A 27410-nucleotide genomic window follows, 5' to 3' on the forward strand; every position below is an offset into this window, starting at 1 on the left:
CCAGCAGATGAAGATCTCTCTCTGTCACTCTGCCTTTTAAATAAAAAGAAAAATAAATCAGTCTTAAAAAAAAAAAAAAATGAAGTAAGCCGGCACCGCGGCTCAATAGGCTAATCCTCTGCCTTGCGGCGCCGGCACACCGGGTTCTAGTCCCGGTCGGGGCGCCAGATTCTGTCCTGGTTACCCCTCTTCCAGGCAAGCTCTCTGCTGTGGCCAGGGAGTGCAGTGGAGGATGGCCCAAGTGCTTGGGCCCTGCACCCCATGGGAGACCAGGATAAGTACCTGGCTCCTGCCAACGGATCAGCGTGGTGCGCCGGCCGCAGCGCACCGGCCGTGGCAGCCATTGGAGGGTGAACCAACAGCAAAGGAAGACCTTTCTCTCTGTCTCTCTCTCTCACTGTCCACTCTACCTGTCAAAAAATAAATAAATAAATAAATAAAAATTATTAAAAAAATGAAGTAAAGCTTTCAAAATACTAAAGTAAAATGATTTCAAATTTAGATTTTTTTTTAAGATTTATAAAAGATCTTCCATCTGCTGGTTCATTCTCCTGATGGCTATCATGGCCAGGCTGGGCCTACCTGAAGCCAGGAGCTTCATCTAGGTCTTCCATGTGGGTAGCAGAGGCCAATTACTTGGGCCATATTCCACTGATTTTCCAAGGCCATCAGTAGGGAGCTGGATCAAAAGTGGAGCAGCCAGAACAGGAACCTGCCCCCATATATGATGCCAGCATTGCAGACAGCAGCTTTATCCACCATGCCACAACCCCAGCCCATATAATTAACTTCTAAATTAGATTTCTAAACCCTATCAAACTATCAATAAAGTATAAAATAAGAACATGTTCAAACAATGTTCTTTTTTCTTTTTCAAAGATTTATTTATTTTGAAAGTAAGAGTTACAGAGAGGGACAGACACAGGTCTTCCATCCACTGATTCAATCCCTTGATGCCACAATGGCCAATGCTGGGCCAGGACAAAGCCAAGAGCCTGGAACTTCATCCAGGTCTCCCGTGTGGTTGGCAGGGAGTACCCAGGACTCAAACTGGCATGCATATGGGGATACTGGTAGTACATGTGGCAGCTTTAATTGCTACACTGTCATCTTGGCCCCAAAAACAAGATTCCAAAAATTTACATACCATTTACTTTTCTCATTAAACTTGTGTAAGAAATGTTCCATGAAAAACAGAGAGTAAACCAAGTAAAAGGAAGACTTACAACGAAGGAAGAGGCAAAAGGAATCCCCAGAGTGACAGTGGTAAAAGGGGGTTCCAGGCTTACAGCTGACCTTGAAAAACAGCTAGTCTGGAGCCCGCACTGTGCAGAGTGGGCTAAACCACGGCCTGCAGCACCAGCATCCTATATAGGCACTGGGTCAAGTCCTGGCTGCTCCAAATTCTGATCCAGCTCCTTGCTAATGTGCCTGGCGAAGAAGCAGAGGATAGCCCAAGTCCCTGGGACCCTGCACCAACGTGGGAGACCCAGAAGAAGCTCCTGGCTTCAGCCTGGCCAGCCCCAGCCATTGTGGACATTTGGGAAGTGAATCAGCAGATGGAAGATCACTCTGTCTCTCCCTCCCTCTTTCTCTGTAACTGCCTTTCAAATAAATCCATAAATCTTTAAAAAAAAATTTTAAAAATACAGCTAGTTTGAAGTGAACAGTAAAGAAGACTCCAGGAGGAATGGATCCAAGAAGAAAATAAAATTGATGGATTCCCCTGATGGGTGGAAGCATCCTGAGAGATTTATACTTTTCCTAGAAAATTTGAAAGTAAATTTTTGATGGTTACAAAGAAGCTTACAAAATGAAAATAGGAAGGGGAATCAACAACTCTAAAGAAAATAAAAATTGGTACAAGGAAACATAATCATAGCATACTACAAGGCTCAGAAATAAGTAATATTTATAATCACTCACAGTAAAATTTTTTATTAATAAAACGTTAACAGGGCCAGCGCTGTGGTATAGTGGGTAAAGCCGCTGCCTGCAGTACCAGCATCCCATATGGGCACCAGTTCAAGTCCTGGCTGTTCCACTTCCAATCCAGCTCTCTGCTATGGCCTGGGAAAGCAGCAGAAGATGGACCAAGTCCTTGGGCCCCAGCACCCACATGGGAGACCCAAAAGAAGCTCCTGGCTCCTAACTTCAGATGGGCCCAGCTCTGGCCATTGCAGGCATCTGGGAAATGAACCAGCAGATGGAAGACCTCTCTCTCTCTCCCTCTGCCTCTCTTTAACTCTGCCTTTCAAATAAATAAATAAATTTTTTTTAAATTTATTTTTGACAGGCAGAGTGGACAGTGAGAGAGACAGAGAGAAAGGTCTTCCTTTTTCTGTTGGTTCAACCCCCAATGGCCGCTGCAGCTGGCGCACTGCACTGATCCGAAGCCAGGAGCCAGGTGCTTCTCCTGGTCTTCCATGCAGGTGCAGGGCCCAAGCACTTGGGCCATCCTCCACTGCCTTCCCGGGCCACAGCAGAGAGCTGACCTGGAAGAGGGGCAACCGGGACAGAATCTGGAGCCCCAACCAGGACTAGAACTCAGGGTGCCGGCGCCACAGGCGGAGGATTAGCCTATTGAGCCATGGCACCGACTTAAGTAAATCTTGAAAAAAAAATGGTCTATATCTTCATCTCAGTGGTGCTTATACAGGCAACACATGGATTTAATGAACTGTACATTTAAAATGTGTGCACTGCATTATAAGTTATACCTCAAAGCAAAAGAAAACAAATTTATGTGGTGAGAAGCAGCAATCTCACAATGACATTTAGGGAACAAAGTACTATAAAACGCAAACTGCACAAATACAATGTCTGCCTTGTACCTATTAATCTGTTTTTTAAGTGTTCTCACAAGTTAGGGAAAAACATGTCCACAGGTACTTTCAAAGAATACACTGAAGACTCCACTAAGGGCCAACATCGTGGCACAGGGGGTTAAGCTGCCATCTGTGAGGCTGGCATTACAAATGAGTACCAGCTCAAGTCCTGGCTGCTCCACTTCTGATCCAACTCCCTGATAATGCACCTGGGAAAGCAGCAGAGGATAGCCAAGTACTTGGGCCCCTGCCTCCCACATGGGAGACCTAGATGGAGTTCCTGGCTCCTGGCTTCAGTATGACCCTGCACCAAGCCATTGCAGCCATTTTGGAAGTAAATGAGCAGACAGAAAATCACTCTCCTCTCCCCCTTTCTCTGACACTCTGCCTTTCAAATAAATAAATAAATCTTATGGTGGGGGGAGGACTCCAGTAAACCCTGAAAGAGATTTAACCTTCAACCACAGTGTATTTTTAGTAAGTTCTCTAAGTATCTAAACCAGGGATACTTCATCAGTAGTGTCCCCTCTTTAACAAAAAGGAACTAGTTTTCTGAAAATGGACTGCAACAGTATGAATGACAAATGCTGTAACAGTTGTACAGTAGGCTGCCTGATTACGTTATCTCAAAAATCCCTTCCTAATTTTCCAATTCTGCTTCTCTAGAACATCAAGAATGAAATCTAACTTTTCACCAAATTAAACCTAATGCTTACCTTTCAACTAGGAGAGCTCTGAAAGTTTAGATTTTGTAGATCATTACTTACATTACTCAGCCTAGCAAATTCCACAGGGTATACCAGAGGTATGAGAATGAAGAATACTTTAGCTGAAGAATACCACACTGTTATTATTAATGATGAAGTAATTCTTAAAAATATTTTGTATTGGGGCCAGCACTGTAGCATAGCAGGTAAATCCCGCAACCTAGGAAGCTGGAATCCCATGTGGGTGCCTGTTCAAGTCTCGGCTGCTGCACTTCCTATCTAGCTCCTCTACTTCCCATCCAGTTCCCTACTAATATATCTGGGAAAGCAGTGAAAAACGGCCCAAGTGCTTGGACCCCTGAACCAACATGGGAGACCAGAAAGAAGCTCTTGGCTCCTGGCTTGGATTGGCCCAGTTCTGGCCATTGTGGCCATTTGGGGAGTAAACCCTCTCTAACTCTGCCTCTCAAATAGTAAATAGAATCTTTAAAATATACATATATTTTATTCATGCTATGTAAGTCAAATCAAACACATTCAAAACCTTGACATCATACAGCAAAACCTACTAGGATTAAGATTTGATTAAATAGGGGATGACTCTGTCATCAGCATCCCATATGGGCACTGGTTATAGTCCCAGCTGCTCCTGTTACGATCCAGCTCTCTGCTATGTCCTGAGAAAGAAGCAGAAGATGGCCCAAGTGCTTGGGCCCCTGCACCTGCATGGGAGACCCAGAAGAAGCTCCTGGTTCCTGGCTTCAGATTTGCTCAGCTCCAGCCATGTGGTCATTTGGGGAGTAAACCAGAGGATGGAAGACTGAGCTCTCTAACTCTACCTCTCAAATAAATAAATAAAATCATAAAAAAAAAAAAACTTGATTAAATGTCAACAAAGATAATTCTTAAAATAAATATTTATCTTAATGACTTCCTGCAAAAAGACACAAATTCACCCTTCAAGTTTACTATAATTTGCTGCTTAGTATCATAGATTGTCATACAACTGCATAGGTAACTGTTGACACATGCTTAATTATTCGAATGACAGAAAAATCTAGAACTGTGTTTTAGCCTAAGACCATATTTCTCAAAATTTTTAGAGGATTTTGACCTGACACTAATTTAAAAATGCATCATGGGGTGGGCATTTGTCTAGTGGTTAAGACAGAGAGGACACCAAATTCCCACACCAAAGTATGTGGGTTCAAGCTCTGGTTCCAGCTCCAAATTCCAGCTTCCTGCTAATGTGGACACTGCGAAGAAGTAATGATGGCTCAAGCAAATGGGTTCCTGCCACCCACATGGGAGACCTGCATTGAATTCTGGGTGCCTAGCTTGCAGGCATTTGATGAGTGAACTAGTGGATAAGAGCTCGCACTCACTCTCTCTGAACCTCTTAAATAATTTTTTAAACTGTTAGAAAATGTATCATTAAGGACCAAGGTTTGGCATAGCAGGTTAAGCTGCCACCCACAATGCCGGCATCCACTTGGGCACCAGTTCAAATCGTGGCTCCTCCACTTTTGATCCAGCTTCCTGCCAATGTGTCTGAGAAAGCAGTGGAGGATGGCTGAGTACCCTAAGTCCCTGCCACACACACCAGAAAACCTAGCTTCAGCCTGGCCCAGCCACAACTGATGTAACCATTTAGGAAGTGAATCAGCAAATGCAAGATCTCTCTGTTTCTCCCTAACTCTGCCTTTCAAATAAAATAAATAAATCTTTTTTTAAAAAACTATTATTAAGGGCCAGCACTGTAGCAAAGCAGGTAAAGCCTCCACCTGTAGCTCCGGCATCCCATACAGACGCTGGTTCGAGTCCTGGCTGCTCAAGTTCTGATCCAGTTTTCTGCTATGGTCTGGGAAAGCAGAAGATGGTCCAAAGCCTTGGCCCCTGCACCTGCGTGGGAGACCCGGAAGAAGCTCCTGGCTCCTGACTTCGGATCAGCCCAGTTCTGGCCGTTGTGGCCATGTTGGGAGTAAATCAACAGATAGAAGACTCTCTCTCCCCAACTCTACCTCTCCGTAGCTCTGCCTTTCAAATAAACAAACCTTAAAAAAAAAAGTATTATTAAAAATAATTTGAATACATCATCACTTTTTTCCTTCAAAGTGATAAATTCCAAAATTAACTCTGCAATTTAGATGAGAATACTATAAGTTTTTATTTCAAAATAATGTGTCAATCATAGTATATGAAATAGGATATGAAAGGCTACAAAAATAAGTTCGTAAAATTTCTCAGATAATTAAGCTGTCTTTACCCACAAGACAAAGAGATTACAAATTTTATTACTATACGAACAAAACATGCTTTCACAGTAATTATAATCTCTTTCAGGTCAATTAGCTTTTACTACATTAGGGAATGTAATGTTAACACAAATTTTGGCAAAAATGAGTATACGTTTCTCTGCTTTACATTACTGAGCTACTGCTCATTCTACTGAGTAATGCTCGCCTCAGCCATTAACATGACTTACAGGTATAAATAAAAGTGATATATACCACACATGAAACTGCTGAGTAACAGCAATCCTTAAATATTTCCAGTCTTCAATTAAGTACAAAAATAATGACAAGCTCAACAGAGAACATTACTCAAGATTACTTCAAAAAGGTCATGAAAAATTGAATCAGAAGTTTATTTAGGGGAACAAGCATTAAAACATACCCAATTAAGTGGTTGTAACATTGGCAATCCATGTGGGAGTGCCACGGGCAGCTCTGTTTCCAATCTAGCTCCCTGCTAATACCCCTGGGAAGGAAACAGATAATGACAAGAACTTGGGCCCCTTGCTCCCCATGTGGGCTATCCTGGAACCTGGAGTTCCAGGTTCCTGGCTTTAGCCTGGTCCAGCCCTGCCTGTTGTGGCCATATATGGAATGAACCAGCAAACAGATCTCTCTGTCACTCTGCTTTTCAAATAAATAAATCATGAAAAAAAATTTATTTTGATGCAAAAAAAACTTGGAGCCCACGTAGTTTTATCATTTGCATTTTCTACAAACTTTTCAAGACCCCTGCCATGCACAAATGTCAAAATTTTCTGCACCAAAATAGTATCTTTTAATTCTATTTTTCATGAATTTTTGAGGTACTCTCACACACTCATCAAATTATGGAATTTGTAGGTTGGTTTCTTTTGCATATTGTGCATCACATGGCCTAATCATCTGATTAAGTCATTAAACAATCTCATAACAAATTATTAAATAGCTTCTTTTTTTTTTTTTTTTTTTTTTTTGACAGGCAGAGTGGACAGTGAGAGAGAGAGACAGAGAGAAAGGTCTTCCTTTGCCGTTGGTTCACCCTCCAATGGCCGCCGCGGCCGGCGCACTGTGGCCGGCACACCGCGCTGATCCGATGGCAGGAGCCAGGTACTTATCCTGGTCTCCCATGGGGTGCAGGGCCCAAGCACTTGGGCCATCCTCCACTGCACTCCCTGGCCACAGCAGAGAGCTGGCCTGGAAGAAGGGCAACCGGGACAGAATCCGGCGCCCCGACCGGGACTAGAACCCGGGGTGCCGGTGCCGCAAGGCAGAGGATTAGCCTAGTGAGCCGTGGCGCCAGCTTAAATAGCTTCTTAAGATAGTTTTGAGAACCATCATTTCTGTTTACTCATGCACACATGTCACTGTCAAATAAACCCTGTTTCAGAAGTCATGCTTCTCACTAAGTTCAGATGAAATTCATAGTTTGATAAATTCATAAGTCTCTACTCCAACTTCTAAACCAAGTACAAGCTTCACCTTGCTCAAAGCATACAGATCCAGAATTTTTCTCTCCACCACAGGGATCTTCAAAGTAGATCCTTGAAGTTCCCAAAATTTTGCTAGTTGATCCAAGAAGTCCAGTCTCACTCTAGTCATTGCCTAAGATTATTAAAATACAAAAATCAGAAATAAGAATTGAGTTATATGTGAATCTTACTTAATGCTTATTTCTCTAAAAGAACACAAAGCCTTTTCATTTTCACTTAGTCTATTTCATAAAATAAGCCAATAGCCAAAGAGGCAAAATACTTCTAATAATTTTTATTAAAAAAGTTGCTCTAATATATGTACAAAGCTTTCATATTAGCAACCAGAACAATTTTTCAATTTGGTTTAACTTTATGATTAACTAGGAAATTAAGTGTATCAGATGATCCTCTGCTGCTAAGCATTCCATCATTTCATCTGTAAGTACCGTGCACACTTTAGGTACATCAACTCCCTACCTCACTAATATTAAGATCCTTCTCATCAACTATCTGATTACAAGACACTAAGGGAAGACATAGTTATTAAAATGTCAGAATATCAGAAAATGTTTTAGGAAAATATGGGAGAAAAAAATCCTCAGCATATAATAAGCCTTACATATCAAAGATTTCCCTTTTGTATTATTTAATTAATAGTTTTTATACCACACTGAAGAATCTTCTGAAAACGTGGCAGGCAGGAGAAAATAACAGTATTTAAACACACTTCAGTTTAGAAACTTTTTAAAAAAAAATTAATAATAATGAAAAGGATATCTTAATTAATCAGATTAAGAGACTAAGAAAAGTTCTGTTAAAACCAAAAAAACTTAGGGCCAGAGCTGTGGCAGGGCGCGTTAAGTCCCCACCTGCAATGCCTGCAGTCTACATGGGCACTGGTTCAAGACCCTGCCGCGTCGCTTCCAGTGCAGCTCCCTGCTAACAGGCCTGGGAAAGCAGCAGAGGGAAGGCCAAATACTTGGGCCCCTACACCAATGTGGGAGACCTGGAACAAGCTCCCGGCTCCTGGTTTTGGCCTGGCCCAGACTCAGCAGTTGCAGCCACTTGGGGAGTGGACCAGCAGATGGAAGATCTCTGTCTTTCTGCCTCTCCCTCTGTCTGTAACTCTTTCAAATAAATCTTTTTTAAAAATTGGAAAACTAAGCTTTTAATCTTAATAGAATTTAAAAATCTATTTTTGCCAGGGTCAAAGAAGTCCAAAATTACCCCCCAAAAAAATCACTTTTATAAGCATTGAGAAAATGGAATTTGTGAATTCTCTAAGTCTCCAATTGAATATTTCTACTATGAAAAACACAGCTATAGTTTCCCATAATCTGTTAAATGGAAAAATCATAGTAACTGCTTTAAATAATATACAGACAATGAAATACTTCCTTTGAACATTAAGTAATTATTCCCTACAATTTCAATTACCAAACTCGGGGCCCTGGTACATGAGCTTCTCAAAAATCTCTACCTACAGCCCTAAAACAGAATGAATCTGGAAGCAGAAATGGTGATTTAACACTCACCTCAAGTTCATTTAGGCGCTGGACTCTTGGAGTGAAGCGAAAGCTTTTTACTTCACATGCAAATGGAGGTTGCCAATCCTAAATAAAAAAAATTTTTTTTCAAAGACAGCAGCATTATTTATTCCCTTAACTTAAGGAATGAGATGCTACAAGTCATAGTGACAACAGAATAACTTGGAAGAAAGAGAGTAGTATTTTTAGGAAAAATAATTTTAAAAGTAGAGAAATGATTCTTCGCAAATCTTTCTGGTCCCACTATTTACAAACCACAATTACACTTGTTCAAGTACTCAAGTGGAATGCAATGAGTCCAAGTACCACAAATCAATCTCTAGTAAACATGTTTATCAAATTTAAGAGAAAATCTGGGGGCTGGTGCTGTGGTGTAGCAGGTAAAGCTGCCACCTGCAGTGCAGGCATCCCATGTGGGCACAGGAGTCCCAGCTGCTCCACTTTCGATCCAGCTCTCTGTGATGGCCTGGGAAAGCAGCAGATGGCCCAAGTGCTTGGGCCCCTGCACCCACGTGAAGGACCCAGAAGAAGCTCCTGGCTCCTGGCTTTGGATCAGCCCAGCTCCAGCCTTTGCGGTCATTTGGGGAATGAACCAACGCATGGAAGACCTCTCTCTCTGCCTCTGTCTCTCTGTAACTCTGCCTTTCAAATAAATATATAAAGCTTTAAAAAAAAAAAAAAAAGAATAAAATCTGGGGGGAAGAGGGGATGGAGGGGATGGAGCAAAAGGATAAAGATTAAAAAAATAAAAATTGGGGCCGACGCTGTGGCACAGTGGGTTAAAGCCCTGGCCTGAAGCACCGGCATCCCATATGGGCGCTGGTTCTAGTCCTTCTAGTTCTAGTTCTTCTCAGGGTGTTCTGCTCCTCTTCCAATCCAGCTCTCTGCTATGGCCTGGGAAAGCAGTGGAGGATGGCCCAAGTCCTTGGGCCCCTGCATCCACGTGGGAGACCTGGAAGAAACTCCTGGCTCCTGGCTTTGGATCAGCCCAGCTCTGGCCACTGCGGCCATCTGGGGAGTGAACCAGTGGATGGAAGACCCTCTCTCTGTCTCTACTTCTCTCTGTAACTGTCTTTCAAATAAATAAAATAAATCTTTTTAAAAAAAATCAAAAAAATTATTGAGTACTTATTTAAATAACATGTTCACTTGTGTGTTGTAGCAGAGCACTTCACAATCCATATTAACCAATGTTTTGTTCAAAATCCAGCTTGCAGGAACCCAAACATTATAAAAAAAAAAAAGCAAGCAAATCCACAAACAAGGACGATTCCCAGATTATACTATAAATAAAATGAAATAATTTCAAACACAATTCTATAGAACGTAGTTTGATATAGCCTATATTACATTAAATCCGCTTTAAGACACAAATAGTGCTCAAAAAAATGCATCTCACCTTGGATACTATAGAAATGTGCCAGTATTTAAATTCAATTTTGTGGGACCAGCATTGTGGTTTAGTGGGTAGACCTGCTCCCTGAAATGCCAGCATCCCATATGGGTGCTGGTTCAAGTCTCAGCTGCTCCACTTTTTTTTTTTTTTTTTTTTTTTTAAAGATTTATTTATTTGAAAGGCAAAGCTACAGAGAAGCAAAGGCAAAGAGAGAAGAGAAAGAGTTCTTCCATCCGCTGGTTCTCTCCCTAAATAGCTACAACAGATGGCTGGCTGCTCCACTTTTGAACTTTCAATCCAGCTCCCTGCTAATGTGTCTGAGAAAGCGGCACAAGATGGCCCAAGTGTTTGCCAATCATGTGGGAGACCCGGAAGAAGCTCCTGGCTCCTGGTTTCAGATTGGCAGAGCACTGGCTGTTGCAGCCATTTGGGGAATGAACCAGTGGACAGATCTGTCTCTCCCCTTCTCTCTCTGTAACCCTGCCTTTCAAATAAAATAAATCTTTAAAAAATAATTATATTCCATTTTGCTTATAAACAACTTATTTTCAATAACGTGACAAAAGTAAATTATCCCAGTCTTTTTAAAATAATAAAAATTTTTAACCAAAGAACACTGAGACAATTTCTAACTGGATAAATGCAATACAGCAGATGGAAATATGGTTTAGGAAAAACTTCAATGCTTAAGATTTGTTGATATTAGATAATTATGATAGAGTCATGGGAAAGCTTTTAGAGAATGGTAATCCATGTCACCATAGCAATTACTTGCTAATCCTTTGCATGCACCTGATAGTCTGTAATTTTAAACAAATGGCGTATATGTTTTAGAACACCTGATCTTTGGCACTGTACTATGGCACAACAGGTTAAGCCACCATCTGCAATGCCCACATCCCATATGGGCGTCAGTTTGGAGTCCCAGCTGCTCCATTTCTGATTCAGCTCCCTAATGTACCTCGGAAAGCAGTGGAGGATGCCCCAAGTCCTTGGGCCCCTGCACCCATGTGAAAACCTGGAAGAAGCTCCTGGCCCCTGGCCCCCGGCCTTGCCCAGCTCTGGCACCCTAGCCACTGCAGCCATTTGGGGAGTGAACCAGCTGATAAAGATCTCTGACCCTATCCTCTCTCTCTCTGTAACTCTGCCTTTCAAATACATAAATATAATTTTATTAAGAAAGAAAAAAAAAGCCTGATCTCTCAAAACCTATTTTGCCACTTGCAAACTTATGCAGACTTTCCTTATCTGTAAAATGAAAATTTTACCTACTAGGTCTTCAAAGAGTAAACAAAATCCTACAGAGATGCTAAATTAGCTCCTTCTCACTCTTAGCCGAGCTTTTAATCCACTGTGATGCCTACCACTGTGGTAGTCTGTGATGAGGGCAGATGTTTTTCAAAATCCAACACCGTAACAGCACTTAATGGTCTATCTTTACTACTACTAGACAGAACATCAAGTGTCTTTAAGAAGCACTGTGTAACCAATGGCTCCCAAACTTGAATCTGCATTAAGATCTAACGGTACTTGCTAGAAAAGCAGATTCCAGAATTCTCACATCCAGAAGTTGATTCAACTCTCAGAAAGGTGCAGGGAATCTGTACTTGAACAAGCAACCAGGTGACCCTGGTGCAAGCTGTCCGGCAACATAATTTGGAAGCACTGGTCCAGTGGGTAAGAAAAACACTTTTGACCTTGAGCATCTCACTCAACCTTGTAGGGCATTGATCCCCATCTCTGCTCCCCAGACAAGGGATACTTTCCTTACCTTAAAGATTGAGCATTATAATTAACCTCAGAAAAACCTAGTTACTTGCAATAATTCCAATTCTGAAATCTTTCATCGTGAAGTGTCTCACATAAGGAATTCAAGATTTTCTTTATCCTTCCTAAGCCTCTACATTGTGACTACTACTAATTGGTGCTCCTTTTCTTCCCCCAGAGAATGTTTCATGGCAGCAGTCATTAGTCTGGTGTTCTTGTCTTGTGATACCCTCCTGGGGGAGAGCTGCAGCTCAGATTACCTTCCACCAAATCCTAGCCTGAGATGAGGCCTAGAAACAGCCGACAAGCTGAGCATTAGCAGGGCATGCCTAGGGAACAAGCCGACACAGTAGCCGGAGTTGATCGGCTCAAGCTAAACGAGCGCTGAAATACTACCCTGCACCCCATAAAAATGAACGAGCATTACAAGTTTATCAGAATTTTAACCGAAGAACAGAAATGCCAGTGGAGGGATATTTTTCACTATCGAATCATAACAAGGACTGGACACGAGGGTAGGGCATGCCATAAAACTAATCCTTCAAATACCTGGCTGGCCTACGAAAGGCCTACAGTTTTTGTTTTTGCTTCGCGTTTTAATCCTTGCCCCCAGTCCAGAATCCCAAATTCTAGGCGGAAAAGGCCCAGGGACACTACTCTCTCGCGTTCAGACGGACCCACACAGGCGTGCAAAATAAACCACGTCCGGAGACCCGGCCCCCAGTTGCTGAGAAATCGGCGAGAGAGGGTACAGAGACAGGGTGCAAGGAGCAGCGGGGTGCAGCGAGCCCGAGCGCGCCCACGCCGCCTTTCTCCCAGACCCCCGTACCTTGGGCGGTCGGATCTTGCAGATGCCCGTTTTCTCGGCCAGAGGCCGGATGCGGCCGATAAAGCTGAGCGGGTCTGTGAACTCCTCCCAGCTGGGCTCAAAGACCGGGCACTCTGGCGGTGGCACGAACTCCGCCGCGTAGCCCCCCGGCCCCACGCCCGCCATGGCAATAACCACGGGGCCCCCACGGGGGAACAGGTGGGAAAAGGCTGGCCGAAGCCCACGGAGCCCTCTCACGTCCCTGCACGGGGACAGCAGCGCATCTTCTCGGACGAGAACAGCTCAACGCACAAACCCCAGAACCGCTTCCTCCTCTCGTTTGTTATTGTTTCCTTCGGGGCTTTTCCTGGGGGGGGGGGGGGGGGGGCGGGAGGGGGTAGGCAGGACTTTCCGGAAGTTCCCGCACTGTCAAATCCTTCCGCCACCGCAAGAGGCAGATCCCTCCGCCGCGACACCACGCGCCGCGCCGCCGCACGGTCCTTCCTTCCGCCTCCCCTGGCCCGCGGCGCTGTCGCTGTCGCTGTTGGTCGGCCGGGGTTCTGCGCAGCCGGCCGGTGTCGGGCGGCTCACCCCTGAGTCCCACTGTAGACGCGGGACGGATGAGCCGAACGCGCTCTTCCGGCGCGGAGGAATGTGTAATACCCTGGCCGGCGAGGTTGTGCTTCCGGTGAGGAGGGCCCACTTCCCCTTTGTGTGATGATGGACGTGGAAAGCGGCCGGCGCTAACCTCTGATGCCCCGCCTCGTCGCCGGCTCTTCGTCATTAGCCTAAATCTACCTGTCCGCGTATTAGCGAGTAATTGATCTCTCCGGAGTTCCTCCCGCTCTGCTTAGCCGCGTTGCACCCCCTTTCATCCTAACAAGTCGAGCCCGCTCCCCACACCCCGCAGCTTTGCCTGAAGCATCATCTAGTTGCTTCTCGTCCCACCTAGGAACAGCTCTGAACCATGCTTTTGTAGTAATTGGCACTCAACCCCAAGTCGTAGCCTTAAAAAAAAAAAGATGTATCTATCCACTTGAAAGAGAGAGGAAAGGCAGAGAGAGGTCCCCCATGCGCCGGTCCACTCCCCAGCCCGCCGCAATGGCTGGAGCTGCGTGGATCTGCAGCAAGGAACCAGGAGAGCCTTCTCCGGGTCTCCCTCGCCGGCGCAGGGGCCCCAAGGACTTGGGCCATTTTCTACTGCTTTCCCAGGCCATAGCAGAGAGTGGGTTCGGAAGTGGAGCAGCCGGGACCAGAACCCGTGTCCACATGGGATGCAGGCACCGCAGGCTGCAGGCTCACCCACTGCACCGCAGCGCCGGCCCCCAAGTCGTCGCCTTTTAATAGAAGCCAGCTCCTGGCACCACACCTGCATTAATTAATGTGCTATGAAAGCTCTGGGAACTGTTCTGACCCCTGCTTGTCAGGAACATCTGTACCAACCAAGTGACCGTCCATCTGTCACTTCCTCCAAACTGGGGGGAGTAAGGAAGTCGAACAAACTGTGAGAGGGTCGTTTTTAGTATCAAATATTAGTACGTGTCAGGCCAGTGTGTGGATGGACATCACAGAGTATTCGGTGGCATGGAAGGAGGTGGGGGGTGAGTGGCAGAAATCCAGAACCCCAAGGCAGCTCAGGGAACCCAAAGGGAGCCTGGATCCAGTCACGGCACCAATGTAAGGCCACAACAAAAACTCACCAAACGCCACAGCTAAGGGAAGGGTTTTATCCTCTGGTGTGGGAAGCCCGCCTGGCCAGGGGGAGAGGGCAAGAGAGTAAGGGAGCTACCTAATGGGCAACTCCAATTGGAAATTCAGAGTACCTTAATATCACTTGCCATTATTCAGTTTTTAGGGTTTCCATAAGTGACTTTATCTACTCAGTAGCCTGAGCAAAAAAAAAAAAAAAAAAAAAATCGTGATTTTTCCTACTCCCTTCCCACGTGCAGTCAGGAAATTCCATTACTTAAAAGTCTTGGCCGGCGCCGCGGCTCACTAGGCTAATCCTCCGCCTAGCGGCGCCGGCACACCGGGTTCTAGTCCCGGTCGGGGCGCCGGATTCTGTCCCGGTTGCCCCTCTTCCAGGCCAGCCCTCTGCTGTGGCCAGGGAGTGCAGTGGAGGATGGCCCAGGTGCTTGGGCCCTGCACCCGATGGGAGACCAGGAAAAGCACCTGGCTCCTGGCTCCTGCCATCGGATCAGCGCGGTGCGCCGGCCGCAGCGCGCCGGCCGCGGCGGCCATTGGAGGGTGAACCAACGGCAAAAGGAAGACCTTTCTCTCTGTCTCTCTGTCTCACTGTCCACTCTGCCTGTCAAAAAAAAAAAAAAAAGTCTTAAGTATGCCCATGTGTCTTTGCCCTTATTACCATTATCCAAATTTAAATTCTCTCTCATCTGAACTGTGGTAACAGCTCAGTTCTTGTCCCCTCTCAAATCTTTGTCCATTCAATACTTAGTTGGATTGTCTAAAACCAGGGTTTCACCTTCTTCACTTTTTATCTCCAAAATCAACATACAATTTAATTTGTTGCATTCCTTTCCTGCTCCAGGTAACCCACAGAAGCTTTTGTGGTAGCTTTAATGCACCATGTTTTTCTCATCTCAACCTTGCACATTTATCTCCTCTGTATTTTTATATTTAACCGGCACAAACCCATCCCTACAGATTTGTATATCTCCATCCTGGCTAAATTCCTACTAAGAGCTAATCAGATGAGAGATCATTTCCTCTGGTAAACTTTCCCTCATCTTCAGAACTGGCGTCAGCAGCAACACGTACTTCCTTGACAAACTTTTTAAAGTTGTCAGTTTAAATTGCCTTTTTTAAATTTTTTAAACATTTTTTGAATAAAAGAGGTCTTTTGTCTTTAAGATTTATTTATTTATTTGGAAGGCAGAGTTACAGAGAGGCAGGGGTAGAGAGAGAGAGATCTTCCATCTGCTGGTTCACTCCCCAAATGGCTATAATAGCCAGCACTGTACTAATCCGAAGCCAGGAGCCAGGAGCTTCTTCCAGGTCTCACATGTGGGGGCAAGAGCCCAAGCACGGGGGCCATCTTCCAGGCTCCTTCCCAGGCACATTAGCAAGGAGCTGGATCTCAAGTGGAGCAGCCGGAACACGAACTGGTGCCCATATGGGATGCCGGCACTGCAGGCAGCAGCTTTTTTACCAGCCACAGCGCCAGCCCCTAAATTGCCTTTCTATCTTAATTAGACTATAAGTTATACAAAGGCAGGGACACTATTTGTTTCATCGTTTCCCTGGCTCCTAGAAGAGCCAGTCTTGGTGTAGGAGATGTGCAATAAATATCTGTTAAGTGAATAAATAAGTGGATTCACCCAATAAATAAATAAACTGGCTTCACAGCCAGCTCATTTTGTGTTTCACTGCCTCATCCTATACTTACATACAGCAAATATTATCTGGGACTGTAGTAGGATGTAACATACATAATATCATCTGTTTGACTATAGACTCCACAAAAGCTAATGCCCATTTACTCATACCAACCAGTCTAAACCCCATTCACAAACACTGTCAGGAGATGGTTCTCTTTCACATATGTTTTTTGTAAAACAAACTACCACAAAAGTTAATGACTGAAGGGCCTGCATTGTGGCAATATGAGCGTCAGTTTGAGAGACTCCCAGTTCCTATACCTCCTATCCAGCTCGATGGCCCAACTTGGGCCCCTGCCACTCAAGCAGAAGAAAAAGATGAAGCTCCTGACTCCTGGCCCGGCCTAGCCCCCGCTGTTGTGGCCATTTGGGGAACAAACCAGCAGAGGGAAGATCTCCCTCTGTCTCTCCCACCCTCTCTAACTCTGCCTTTCAATAAATAAATAAATCTTAATGAAAAAAAATCAATGGAAAATCAAAACATCACAGTTCTGTGGGTTGGCAAAGGAATGGTCTCATGGCTTTACCTGGGGTCACTCATGCTATTACAGTCAATTAACAATTTGATTCGTGTGAAGCTTAATTTTTTTATGTCAGTTTGGCTGGGCCACAGTGCCCTGAAACACAATCCAACATTATTCTGCCAGTTTCTGTTGAGAGTGATTTGGGGTGAGAGTAACATTTAAACCAATAGAGGTTGAGTAAAGCAGGTTGCCCTCACAGAGCAAGAGGAAAACACTGACCTTTCCCAGGCAGGAAGGACAGCCCTGGACTTGAACCACAGCGTTGGCTCTCTCCTGATCACCAGCCTGCTAACCCACTCGACAGACTGTGAACTTACCAACCTTTACAATCACATAAGCCAAAAACAAACTAAATATCTATATTAACTCGCACATCCTAATTCTTCTGTTTCTCTGCAGAATCGTGCGTTTTATTTGCCATCTGTCCCTAAGATGTCTGTAGCAGTTGTTTACACTCACAGTGAGTCTGCAAGAGAGGGCAGTGAATATCCCTAGTGGGGATAGAAAAACTCCAGTTTCCCTCACTCATATTCTTTTGTTTGTTTGTTTGTTTGCTTGTTTTTTATTTGACAGGTAGAGATATAGACAGTGAGAGACAGAGAGAAAGGTCTTCGTTCCGTTGGTTCACTCCCCAAATGGCCGCCATGACCAGCGCTGTGCCGATCCGAAGCCAGGAGCCAGGTGCCTCCTCCTGGTCTCCTATGGGGTGAAGGGCTCAAATACTTGGGCCATCCTCCACTGCCTTCCTGGGCCACAGCAGAAAGCTGGACTGGAAGAGGAGCAATTGGGACTAGAACTCGGTGCCCGTATGGGAATTTTAAAGATTTATTTATTTATTTGAAAGTCAGAGTTACACACAGAGAAAGAAGGAGAATCAGAGAGAGAGAGAGAGAGGTCTTCCATATGCTGGTTCACTCCCCACATGGCCTCAACAGCTGGACCTGAGCTGATCCGAAGCCAGGAGTCAGGAGCTTCTTCCAGGTCTCCCACACGGGTGTAGGGGATCGGAAGTGGAGCAGCAGGGACTTGAACCGGTGCCCATAAGGGATGCCGGGACTTCGGGCAGTGACTTTACCCACTATGCCACAGTACCGACCCCATTCACTCATATTCTGATGGTCTCCTTGGGGAGAGTAGATGAGTCCCAACCCCACTCCCCAAACACTCGTACCTTTGAGAATCACTATTGAAAAGATCCAAATGTGTGTTTTATCAGTTCCTTTGAGGGCATTCTACAACAGGATATTACAGATAGCCAATGCTATTTGACTCTATGGGAGAATAATTGAGTGTAGCTATGGTTTAATGATGCTTGTATTATTTACAGTCTTGAAAATAACTTCTCAGAGGAAAACACATAAATAATGTTACAGTATTATAGCTTATCCAAAATTTACTAACCTGAGTGAGTACCTAAGTCTGATAATCATATGGCTAGCCTGCAGTCTCCAAATTATTTTTCAAATGCAATAAAAACCTCACAAAATCAGCCTAATTAAGGGAAGGCCAGTTTAGAGAGCAAAAAGTTAAAAATCACCTCATTTTAAAAGAAACACTTTTATTGTTATTTCAAGAATAGCTTTTAGCAGTGGCTCTCAAAATTTTTAGTCTCAGGACTTCATTCTTTTTCTTTTTTTTTTTTTTTTTTTTTTTTGACAGGCAGAGTGGACAGTGAGAGAGAGACAGAGAGAAAGGTCTTCCTTTTGCCGTTGGTTCACCCTCCAATGGCCAACGCGGCCCGCGCACCGCGCTGATCCGATGGCAGGAGCCAGGTGCTTCTCCTGGTCTCCCATGGGGTGCAGGGCCCAAGCACTTGGGCCATCCTCCACTGCACTCCCTGGCCACAGCAGAGAGCTGGCCTGGAAGAGGGGCAACCGGGACAGAATCCGGCGCCCTGACCGGGACTAGAACCCGGTGTGCCGGCACCGCAAGGCGGAGGATTAGCCCAGTGAACCACAGTGCCGGCCTTTTCACATTCTTAAAAATTATTGGAAGGCCATGTTGTGGTGCAGCAAGTTAAGCTGCCATCTGTGATGCCAATCCTATATGAGTGCCAGTTGGAGTCCCAGCAGCTCCCTGCTAATGAACCTGGGAAGACAGCAGAGGATTACCCAATTACTTAGTCCCTTACTACCTATGTGGGAGACCCAGATGGAATTCCAGGCTCCTGGCTTTGACCTGGCCCAATCCTTGCCATTGCAGCCATTTGAGGAGTGAGCCAGCAGATAAAAGATCAATCTCTCTATTTGTTTTTCTCTCTCTCTCTCCCTCTCTCTATGTAACTCTGCCACTCAAGTCAAAAAATAAATTTCTCTTTTTTTTAAGATTTTATTTATTTATTTGAGAGGTAGAGTTACAGACAATGAGAGGGAGAGAGAGATAGAGAAAGGTCTTCCACCTACTGGTTCACTCCCCATGTGGCCGCAACTGCCAGAGCTGCACTGATCTGAAGCCAGGAGCCAGGTGTCTCTTCCCGTTCTCCCACGTGGGTGCAGGGACCCAAGGCCTTGGGCCATCTTCTACTACTTTCTCAGGCCACAGCAGAGAGCCGGATCAGAAGTGGAGCAGCCAGGACCAGAACCAGCGGCCATATGGGATGCTGGCACCACAGGTGGAGGATTAACATACTGCGTCACAGTGCCAGCCCCAATAAATATTTTTTAAAAAATGGGAACCATGGCCCCGGAATGTCTTCTTTATAAGAATTATAATGGGGGCCAGCGCCATGGCTCACTTGGTTAATCATCCGCCTGCGGTGCCGGCATGCCATATGGGTTTTAGTCCCAGTTGCTCCTCTTCCAGTCCAGCTCTCTGCTGTGGCCCGGGAGGGCAGTGGAGGATGGCCCAAGTGCTTGGGCACTGCACCTGCATGGGAGACCAGGAGGAAGCACCTGGCACCTGGCTCCTGGCTTCAGATTGGCATAGCTCCAGCCATAGCATTTGGGGAGTGAACCAACAGAAGGAAGACCTTTCTCTCTGTCTCTCTTACTGTCTAAATTCTACCTGTCAAATAAAAAAAAAAAGAATTATAATGATATCAGAAATTAAAACTAAGGGTCTGTGCTGTGGTAAAATTGCCACCTGCAGTACTGGCAGCCCATATGGGTGCCGGTTCGAGTCCCGGCTGCTCCTCTTCCAATCCAGCTCTCTGCTATGGCCTGGGAAAATAGTAGAAGATGGCCTAAGTGCTTGGGCCCCTGCACCTGTATGGGAGACCTGGAAGAAGCACCTGGCTCCTGGCTTCAGATAGGTGCACCTCTGGCCATTGTAGCCAATTGGGGAGTGAACCAACAGAAGGAAGACCTTTGTCTCTTCCCTCTCACTGTCTGTAATTCTACCTCTCAAATAAATAAATAAAATGTTTTTTTAAAAATGATTTATTTATTTGAAATATATAGTTACAGAGAGAGGGATAGACGTGGGAACAGGGGCCCAAGGACTAGGGCTATCTTACATTGCTTTCCCAGGCCTATTAGCAGGGTGCTGGATCAGAAGTGAGCAGCTGGAGTCTGGAACCAGCACCGATATGTGATGCCAGCACTGTAGGCAGCAGCTTTACCCACTACTCCACAGTGCCGGCCCGCGGGACCCCAAAATTGGGTTTTTAACTTGCTTATTTGGTTAAAGTCCATTCTTCAAACCTCTCAGGAAAGGGAAGCAGTGTCCACTATCAAACAGTGGTGTTTAAATATATACTTTCCTGACCACAGAAATTAAACTCCATTTCCTGTCTTGGCTCTAGGCCAGAAGAAATTGCTTTCTTACAATCTTCCCCCGTGATCCATTCCATGACAATGCATCGCATTTTTCATCATTTTTACTGATAAAAAAAGTAGTTGAGCAAGTGCCCACAACAAATGTGTTCAGACCCCAAATACCACTTCGTCAGTGTTGGGATGTGGATTGCAACCCCGCTACATCCACTACGCAGAGGGTCGCGTGCAGAAGAAAACTACATTTCCCGGCGTCCTCTGCGCGGTGAGGCGCTGGCGAGGAAAGGCACGATGGGACCTGCTTCCGTGTAAACAAACTTCCTATTGGTGCTTAATATGAAGAGCCGTGTAAAGTGGTAAGCGATTGGACGGACCCGTGGGCACTCGGTGGCGCCGCGCCGCTCGCTGATTTGACTTTTGTTTTTCGGTTGGTTTCTGTGACTCGGAGGCTTAGTGTTTTGTAAGTACGTAGTTTTGGGGTTAGGGTGAAGGGGTTAGGGTCGAGGCTTTGAAAAAGACGGTTTGCCGGCGCCGCGGCTCACTAGGCTAATCCTCCGCCTTGCGGCGCCGGCACGCTGAGTTCTAGTCCCGGTTGGGGTGCCGGATTCTGTCCCGGTTGCCCCTCTTCCAGGCCAGCTCTCTGCTGTGGCCAGGGAGTGCAGTGGAGGATGGCCCAAGTGCTTGGGCCCTGCACCCCATGGGAGACCAGGAGAAGCACATGGCTCCTGCCATCGGATCAGCGCAGTGCGCCGGCCGCAGCGGCCATTGGAGGGTGAACCAACGGCAAAGGAAGACCTTTCTCTCTCTCTCTCTCACTGTCCGCTCTGCCTGTCAAAAAAAAAAAAAAAAAAAAAAAGACGATCTGGTAAGGGAGATATATCTGTGGAGGCTGTGCAGAAGAGAGGGACAGAAGCCTGCAATCGGGGTCCTTAGAGGTGCTAGGGGCCGGAAATGGGAAGTTGGACTCTGCGAAAGGATAGACGTGGGGGTGCGGAACCACTGGGGAGCTATGGCCGTGAGAGAAAGAACAGGACGAAGTGGAAGGAAGTACAGGATGTGGCCATCTTGGAGATGGGTATGGGCGTGCCCCACACCCTACCTCCGCCAGTCTAAGCCTCAATGTCCTCGTTTGTGAACTGTAATAGGGATTAAAAAAATACATTACAGTTGTTGGGGTAAATAAAACTGAATTTCAAGGTGCTCAACAGATGTTAGTGAACAGCTAGCTGTAAGAGCTGTCTCTGAGCAGGAATATCAGAGATGGAGGAATGGGAGCTGGCTGGAACTCAGTAACTGATCCGTACACGAAGGCATTGGTCCTTTCAGACCATGCATTGATGAGTAAGACCCTCTCAATGAGAGCAACAACTGATATTTTTTCAGAGAATTGGCAGATTAGTTCGGTCATTCTGCTAATTCATTTTGGATGGAGAGACTCAAGAAAGATGAATACGATACTATCTGGGTTTTCACTGAAAGGCTAGATTTCACTGAGTGGAATCAAGAGGGTTGTGGAGGGAGCTGTTTCAGCTGGACACAATCTTGTGGAGGTTAAAGAGTTCTCTGGGAATGGCACATTTAAGGAAGAAGAGGGAAATAAGCAGGAAAATTAGGTTTGCCTCTTGTATGGAAAGCCATGAATGCTAATCTTTGGAGTTTGACTACATGCTGTAGACTATGAGAAGCCACTGGTGAATTTTAGCTTTTTAAGAAAATGATCCAGGGGACACAAGGAATTGGTAGAACAGTTAAGGTGCTGTTGTAGGGGAAGATGATATTGGAATTCTGAATTAACATGGTCGTTGTGGAAGTAAAATATACAAGATTTTTTTTTTTTTTTTTTTGACAGGCAGAGTGGACAGTGAGAGAGAGAGACAGAGAGAAAGGTCTTCCTTTGCCATTGGTTCACCCTCCAATGGCCGCCGCGGCCGGCGCGCTGCGGCCGGCGCACTGCGCTGATCCGATGGCAGGAGCCAGGTACTTCTCCTGGTCTCCCATGGGGTGCAGGGCCCAAGCACTTGGGCCATCCTCCACTGCACTCCCTGGCCACAGCAGAGAGCTGGCCTGGAAGAGGGGCAACCGGGACAGAATCCGGGGCCCCAACCGGGATTAGAACCCGGTGTGCCGGCGCCGCTAGGCGGAGGATTAGCCTAGTGAGCCGCGGCGCCGGCCCAAGATTTTTTTCATAGTGATGATGGGAGATTGACTAGACTAGAAGGAGTAATCAGAAGGTGAATTTCAGTCCAGGTTGCTGGGCAGTGTTGAATTGCAACTGAAACAGCAAAGTCAGAAGGAGCATTAGTCTGGAGTGTGGAACAGCTGGCCTGTGGGCTGTAAAGACCCGCGATTTCATTTGGTCTGGCCCTGCCAAGGCAACCACAGGCGGGACTCGAAATTCAATACACCCATAGCAGGCTTAACGTCTTTAAACTGGTAAGTTGGTATGGCCCTCAAATTAAGTCATAAATATTCAGATGACCCTTGGTGGAAAAAAAGGTTCCCCCACCCCTGAAGATGAAAAAAATAATGTATTAGACTTGAGAATTGTTAGTTGAGGTAATAAAAGTATGTAGCTTGGTTGATTTTTGTAAGTTACACTTTTAAAGCTCCAGTGAGACATAGGTGAAAAAGTTCAGCACATACTTGGGAATTCCCATCAAGATGTTAGAAGAGATGTCTTTTGTTCATTTATCACATAGTTGTTAGTTATTCTATGCCAAATAAGGCTTTAGATAAGATAATCATAAAGGCAGTAGGAATAATGATGTTCCCAAAGAAATGGGCAGAAGAAGCAGTAAAAGCTGAAGACCCTTTTGAACCAAGGAAGTAAATTTCTCAGTAATAATGATAGCCTGTATTTGTTGAGTACTTGAATATGTCAAACGTTGCCCTCATTATACCAACATATGACAGATGAAGGTACTTCAAAAAGTTCCTGGAAAATTGAATAAAAGATGAGTTTATTTTGGTACAAAGTAGTATTAGAAATCTGTGCATGGAAAAAAACATGCTATGAGAAAACTGTTTAATTTTCCACAAACATTTGAAAGCACTCATGTAAGTAACTGAGGTTTGGAAAAGATAACTTGCCTGAGGTACACAGGTAACAGAGGCCAGAGCTTTGATTCACACCCAGGTCTGTTGGATTTCAGGGCCCATGCCATTAGCTACAAAGCTGTGTTTTTAAAAAGGAGTGATTGGCATTGTCAAGCATAAGTCAAGGAGTAACTTTTGGATGAAGGATGGGAACTGAAGAGCAACTGAAATGAGTAGCTTTGTGTCCACAGACCAAGAAGCGCAATTTCAGTTGTAGTCGTCGATGTAGATTGTTGGGGACTCTAAAAGTCAATGGTTCCTGAGAGTGAACAACTCTGTAGCTGCACAGTGGTCGGGAAGGGGTGAGGACAGGAAGCATGAGGGAAAAGAAAGTTGCAGCTTGTTTGAAGGTTCTTTTTTTTTCTTTTCTTTTTTTAAGATTTATTTATTGGAAAGAGTTGCAAAGAAGCAGAGGTGGGCAGAGAGAGAGGTCTTCCATCTGCTGGTTCACTCCCCACATGGCTGCAAGGCCGGAGCTGGGCCAGACTGAAGCCAGGAGCTAGGAGCCAAGAGCTTCTAGGTCTCCCATGTGGGTGCAGGGGCCTAAGCACTTGGGCCACTTTTACTGCATTCCCAGGCCATAGCAGAAAGCTGGATCAGAAGTGGAGCAGTAGAGATTCGAACCAGTGCCCATGTGGGATGCCGGTGCTGCAAGTGGTGCCTTTACCTGTTACCCTATGGCACTGGCCCCTTGAAGGCTCTTTTAAAGCTCTGAGTTACTCTTGGGGCTGGTGCTGTGGTGCAGTGGGTTAACGCCCTGGCCTGAAGCCCCAGCATTCCATATGGGTGCTGGTTCTAGTCCTGGCTGCTCCACTTTTGATCCAGCTCTCTGCTATGGCCTGGGAAAACAGTAGAAGATAGCATAAGTCCTTGGGCCCCTGCACCTGCATGGGAGACCCAGAAGAAGCTCCTGGCTCCTGACTTTGGATCAGCGCAGCTCCGGCTGTTGAGGCCAGTTGGGAAGTGAACCAGCGGATGGAAGACCTCTCTCTCTGCCTCTCCTCTCTCTGTGTAACTCTGACTTTCAAATAAATAAATAAATCTTTAAAAAAAAAAAAGTTCTGAGTTAGATAGTTTCAGAGCAGTGAAATGCAGCTTTAAGGTGCCACCCATATCCGTACAGTGGAATATTAGCCTCAAAAAGGAATGCAGTACTGATACATGGTACAACCTCAACATTGCCATGTGAAAGAACCCAGTTACGACAAAGTGCAAAACAGAGAAGACCATAGAGATAGCAAGGCGGTTTGCAGTTGCACAGGGCTCTGGGGATGGGGGTGAGAGGTGGGGCGCAGGGTTGATAGCTAAAAGGTACAAGGTCGGTTTTGGAAGTGATGAAAATATTCTGTAATTGACTACTGATAGTTGCACATATCTGTGAATACAATCCGTCACGGAACTGTACATTTTAAATGGGTGAATTGTATAATATGTTTAAGTTATATCACCATAAAGTTACTTAAAAACAAAAGTGTCACCCATGATCCTATCATACCAATCCAATAACCATGTTTACTTTCTAGGTTGCTTTTAACAAGAAGAGATTGGCCCAATTTGGAGAAGTTTTGTGGAAGGAGGTGAGTTTGAAGGAAAGTGATCGTTTTAAAGGAGAGAATCAGCATAAGAGAGATGTCATATTTGAAAAGTTGCTATAGAAGAAAGCAAATGGAATGAGAAAAGCAGATTTATTTTGGTTAGATTGGATGGACTGACCAGCAGTAGAAAAGGATGTGTGTGTGTGTGTGTGCGTTCAGTAAATATGCATTGAGCACCTGCTAGGAGCCAGGCACTATTTTAGTTACTGAGGAGATGGCAGTGGTTGCAACAACAACAACAAAACCCCTGCCGTTAGTGAGTTTGCACTTTCTAGTGTGGGAAGACAGACAATTAAAAAATAAGTCAGATGATGATCAGTGTCACAGAAAAAGGTAAAGCAGAGAAGGCAGATGAGGGGATGTGACAGTCTGGGAAGACTTCATCAGGAAGGTGACATTTGAGCTCTCAGTTCTTTACTGAGATGCCTGCCTGATGTGTCAGGTGTACTGTCTTCATTATTTCTCTTCATTAAACTTTGCTAGCGTGCTTACCACTTTAAAAAAAAATAAAAGAAAGAAAGAAAAGGAAGGTGACATTTGAGTCCTGAAGGAGGAGAGAGTCAGGTCACATAGAGAAATGGAGAAAGTGGCATAGACCCAGAGAGCTCCTTGTGCAATTACTCTGAAGTAGAAATTTGTCTGGTATGTTTGAAGAACAGCAAAGAGAAGATGAGGTGCAATCATATGGGACCTTACCGAGCATTTGAAAGACTTTGAGCTGAGTAGGGTGAAAATCATTTGCAGGCTTTTGAACAGAAATTCTGCATTTTGACTTAGAAAGGAACGACTAACTGCTGTGTTGAGAGTAGACTGCAAGGGCTAAGGTTGAGAGTGCAAGCAGAAAGACCAGTTAAGAGGCTGTTGTCTTGGCAGAGGGTAATGGTGGGCTGGACCAGGGCAGGAATGGCCTAGGTGCTGAGTAATTGTTAGATCCTAGACGTTTTGATGTTACAGCAGTAGGTTTGCTAATGAATTGAGTGTAGCATATAAAACAAGAGCAGGAAAGTTTCTCCAACCAAGTTGTTTTGTTTTTTCTTTGTCATACTAGCAGGATAGAATTAGTATTTAGTGGAATGTGAGTTTCTGAGAGAAGAGCAGGTTTGGGTGGGGGGAAGGATTTGTTAAGCTGAGCGACCTGTAAGACATCCAGGTGGTGGTAGAGCGCAGCTAGATGTGTGACTCTGAAGTGGAGGACGGTGTGGACATGATCATTTAAACCAGAATACTTCATGAGATCACCAAAGCAGAGAGAAAGATAAGGAAGGACTAACAGTGACTGGGAAGTAATGACCAGTGAGGAGGGAGGAGGACCAAGAACAGGTGTTCCAGAAGCCGTGAAGAAAGGTTTCAGGGAGAACGGGAGGAGGCAATGTGGGGTTCTGAGCAGGAAAATGGTCTAATGTGGAATTAACAGTGGCAGTTTTCTCTTTTCACATTTTTCCGCAAAATTCTCCCCCCAAAGGGCTGAGGATTGTAAGCCAAGTAGAACACAAGAACAGAACAGTACATCATTTCTTTCTTCTTCTTTTTTTTTTTTTTTTTTTTATTTGACAGGCAGAGTGGACAGTGAGAGAGACAGAGAGAAAGGTCTTCCTTTTGCCGTTGGTTCACCCTCCAATGGCCGCTGCGGCCGCCACACTGCGGCCGGCGCATCACGCTGATCCGAAGGCAGGAGCCAGGTACTTATCCTGGTCTCCCATGGGGTGCAGGGCCCAAGCACTTGGGCCATCCTCCACTGCACTCCCTGGCCACAGCAGAGAGCTGGCCTGGAAGAGGGGCAACCGGGACAGAATCCGGCGCCCAGACCAGGATTAGAACCCGGTGTGCCGGCACTGTAAGGCGGAGGATTAGCCTAGTGAGCCGCGGCGCCGGCCAGTACATCATTTCTTGAATTGCTCAGAATCAGGATGGATTGGCAAAGCCTGCTTTGTTTTCACCAAAGCTAATAAAAACTCAATCTGTGTCGAAATCCTATGACTTGGTATCGTATTCGCTTCCCAACTGTGAGGTTTATCTCTGAAAATTTCTGTTAATAAGATTGTTCAACATAGAAGAGCTCAAGATCTTATACTATCAGTTGAAATAGAGATTGTGAGTAAACTTTTTATGGTTTATAAGTAGTTTTTTTCTGATAAAGATTTATTTATTTTTATTTGAAAGGCAGAGTTACAGAGAGACCTGGGGAAAGAGAGAGTGATTCCATCCATAAGGTACATGCACCAAGTGGCCACAACAGCCAGAGCTGGGCCAGGCTGAAGCCAGGAGCCAGGAACTTCATCCAGG

The 27410-nt window shown here is 45.3% G+C and overlaps 2 protein-coding genes across 35 annotated transcripts in view; one reads left to right on the forward strand and one right to left on the reverse strand.

Annotated features, from left to right (window-relative positions):
• The window catches only part of KDM5A (lysine demethylase 5A), a 94593-nt gene extending 81076 nt beyond the window's left edge, over nt 1-13517 (reverse strand). The window contains 3 exon segments of the mRNA XM_089304435.1: nt 7291-7413; nt 8819-8896; nt 12823-13517. Coding sequence (XP_089160561.1) covers nt 7291-7413; nt 8819-8896; nt 12823-12987 — 366 coding nt within the window. The 5' untranslated portion in view covers nt 12988-13517.
• Nucleotides 13518-20744: 7227 nt separating this feature from the next.
• Nucleotides 20745-27410, forward strand: part of CCDC77 (coiled-coil domain containing 77) — a 41069-nt gene continuing 34403 nt past the window's right edge. For 7 of the 34 annotated variants that reach the window (XR_016213437.1, XM_070049220.2, XM_070049211.2 and 4 more), the window contains exons 1-2: nt 20787-20900; nt 25056-25109. Coding sequence is in view for 1 of the 34 variants with exons in the window: in XM_089304436.1 (XP_089160562.1) it covers nt 20773-20792; nt 25056-25109 (74 nt within the window). In the remaining 33 variants the exon portion in view is untranslated. Of the gene's footprint in view, nt 20901-22678; nt 22870-25055; nt 25110-27287; nt 27338-27410 lie in introns of those variants that run through there. The other 27 variants (XR_016213436.1, XM_070049218.2, XM_051850107.3 and 24 more) reach the window with 15 other exon arrangements.

Source organism: Oryctolagus cuniculus, chromosome 9, assembly GCF_051225735.1.
Source record: "Oryctolagus cuniculus isolate XC-2025 breed Fujian yellow rabbit chromosome 9, ASM5122573v1, whole genome shotgun sequence".
In the NCBI taxonomy this organism is placed as follows: Eukaryota; Metazoa; Chordata; class Mammalia; order Lagomorpha; family Leporidae; genus Oryctolagus; species Oryctolagus cuniculus.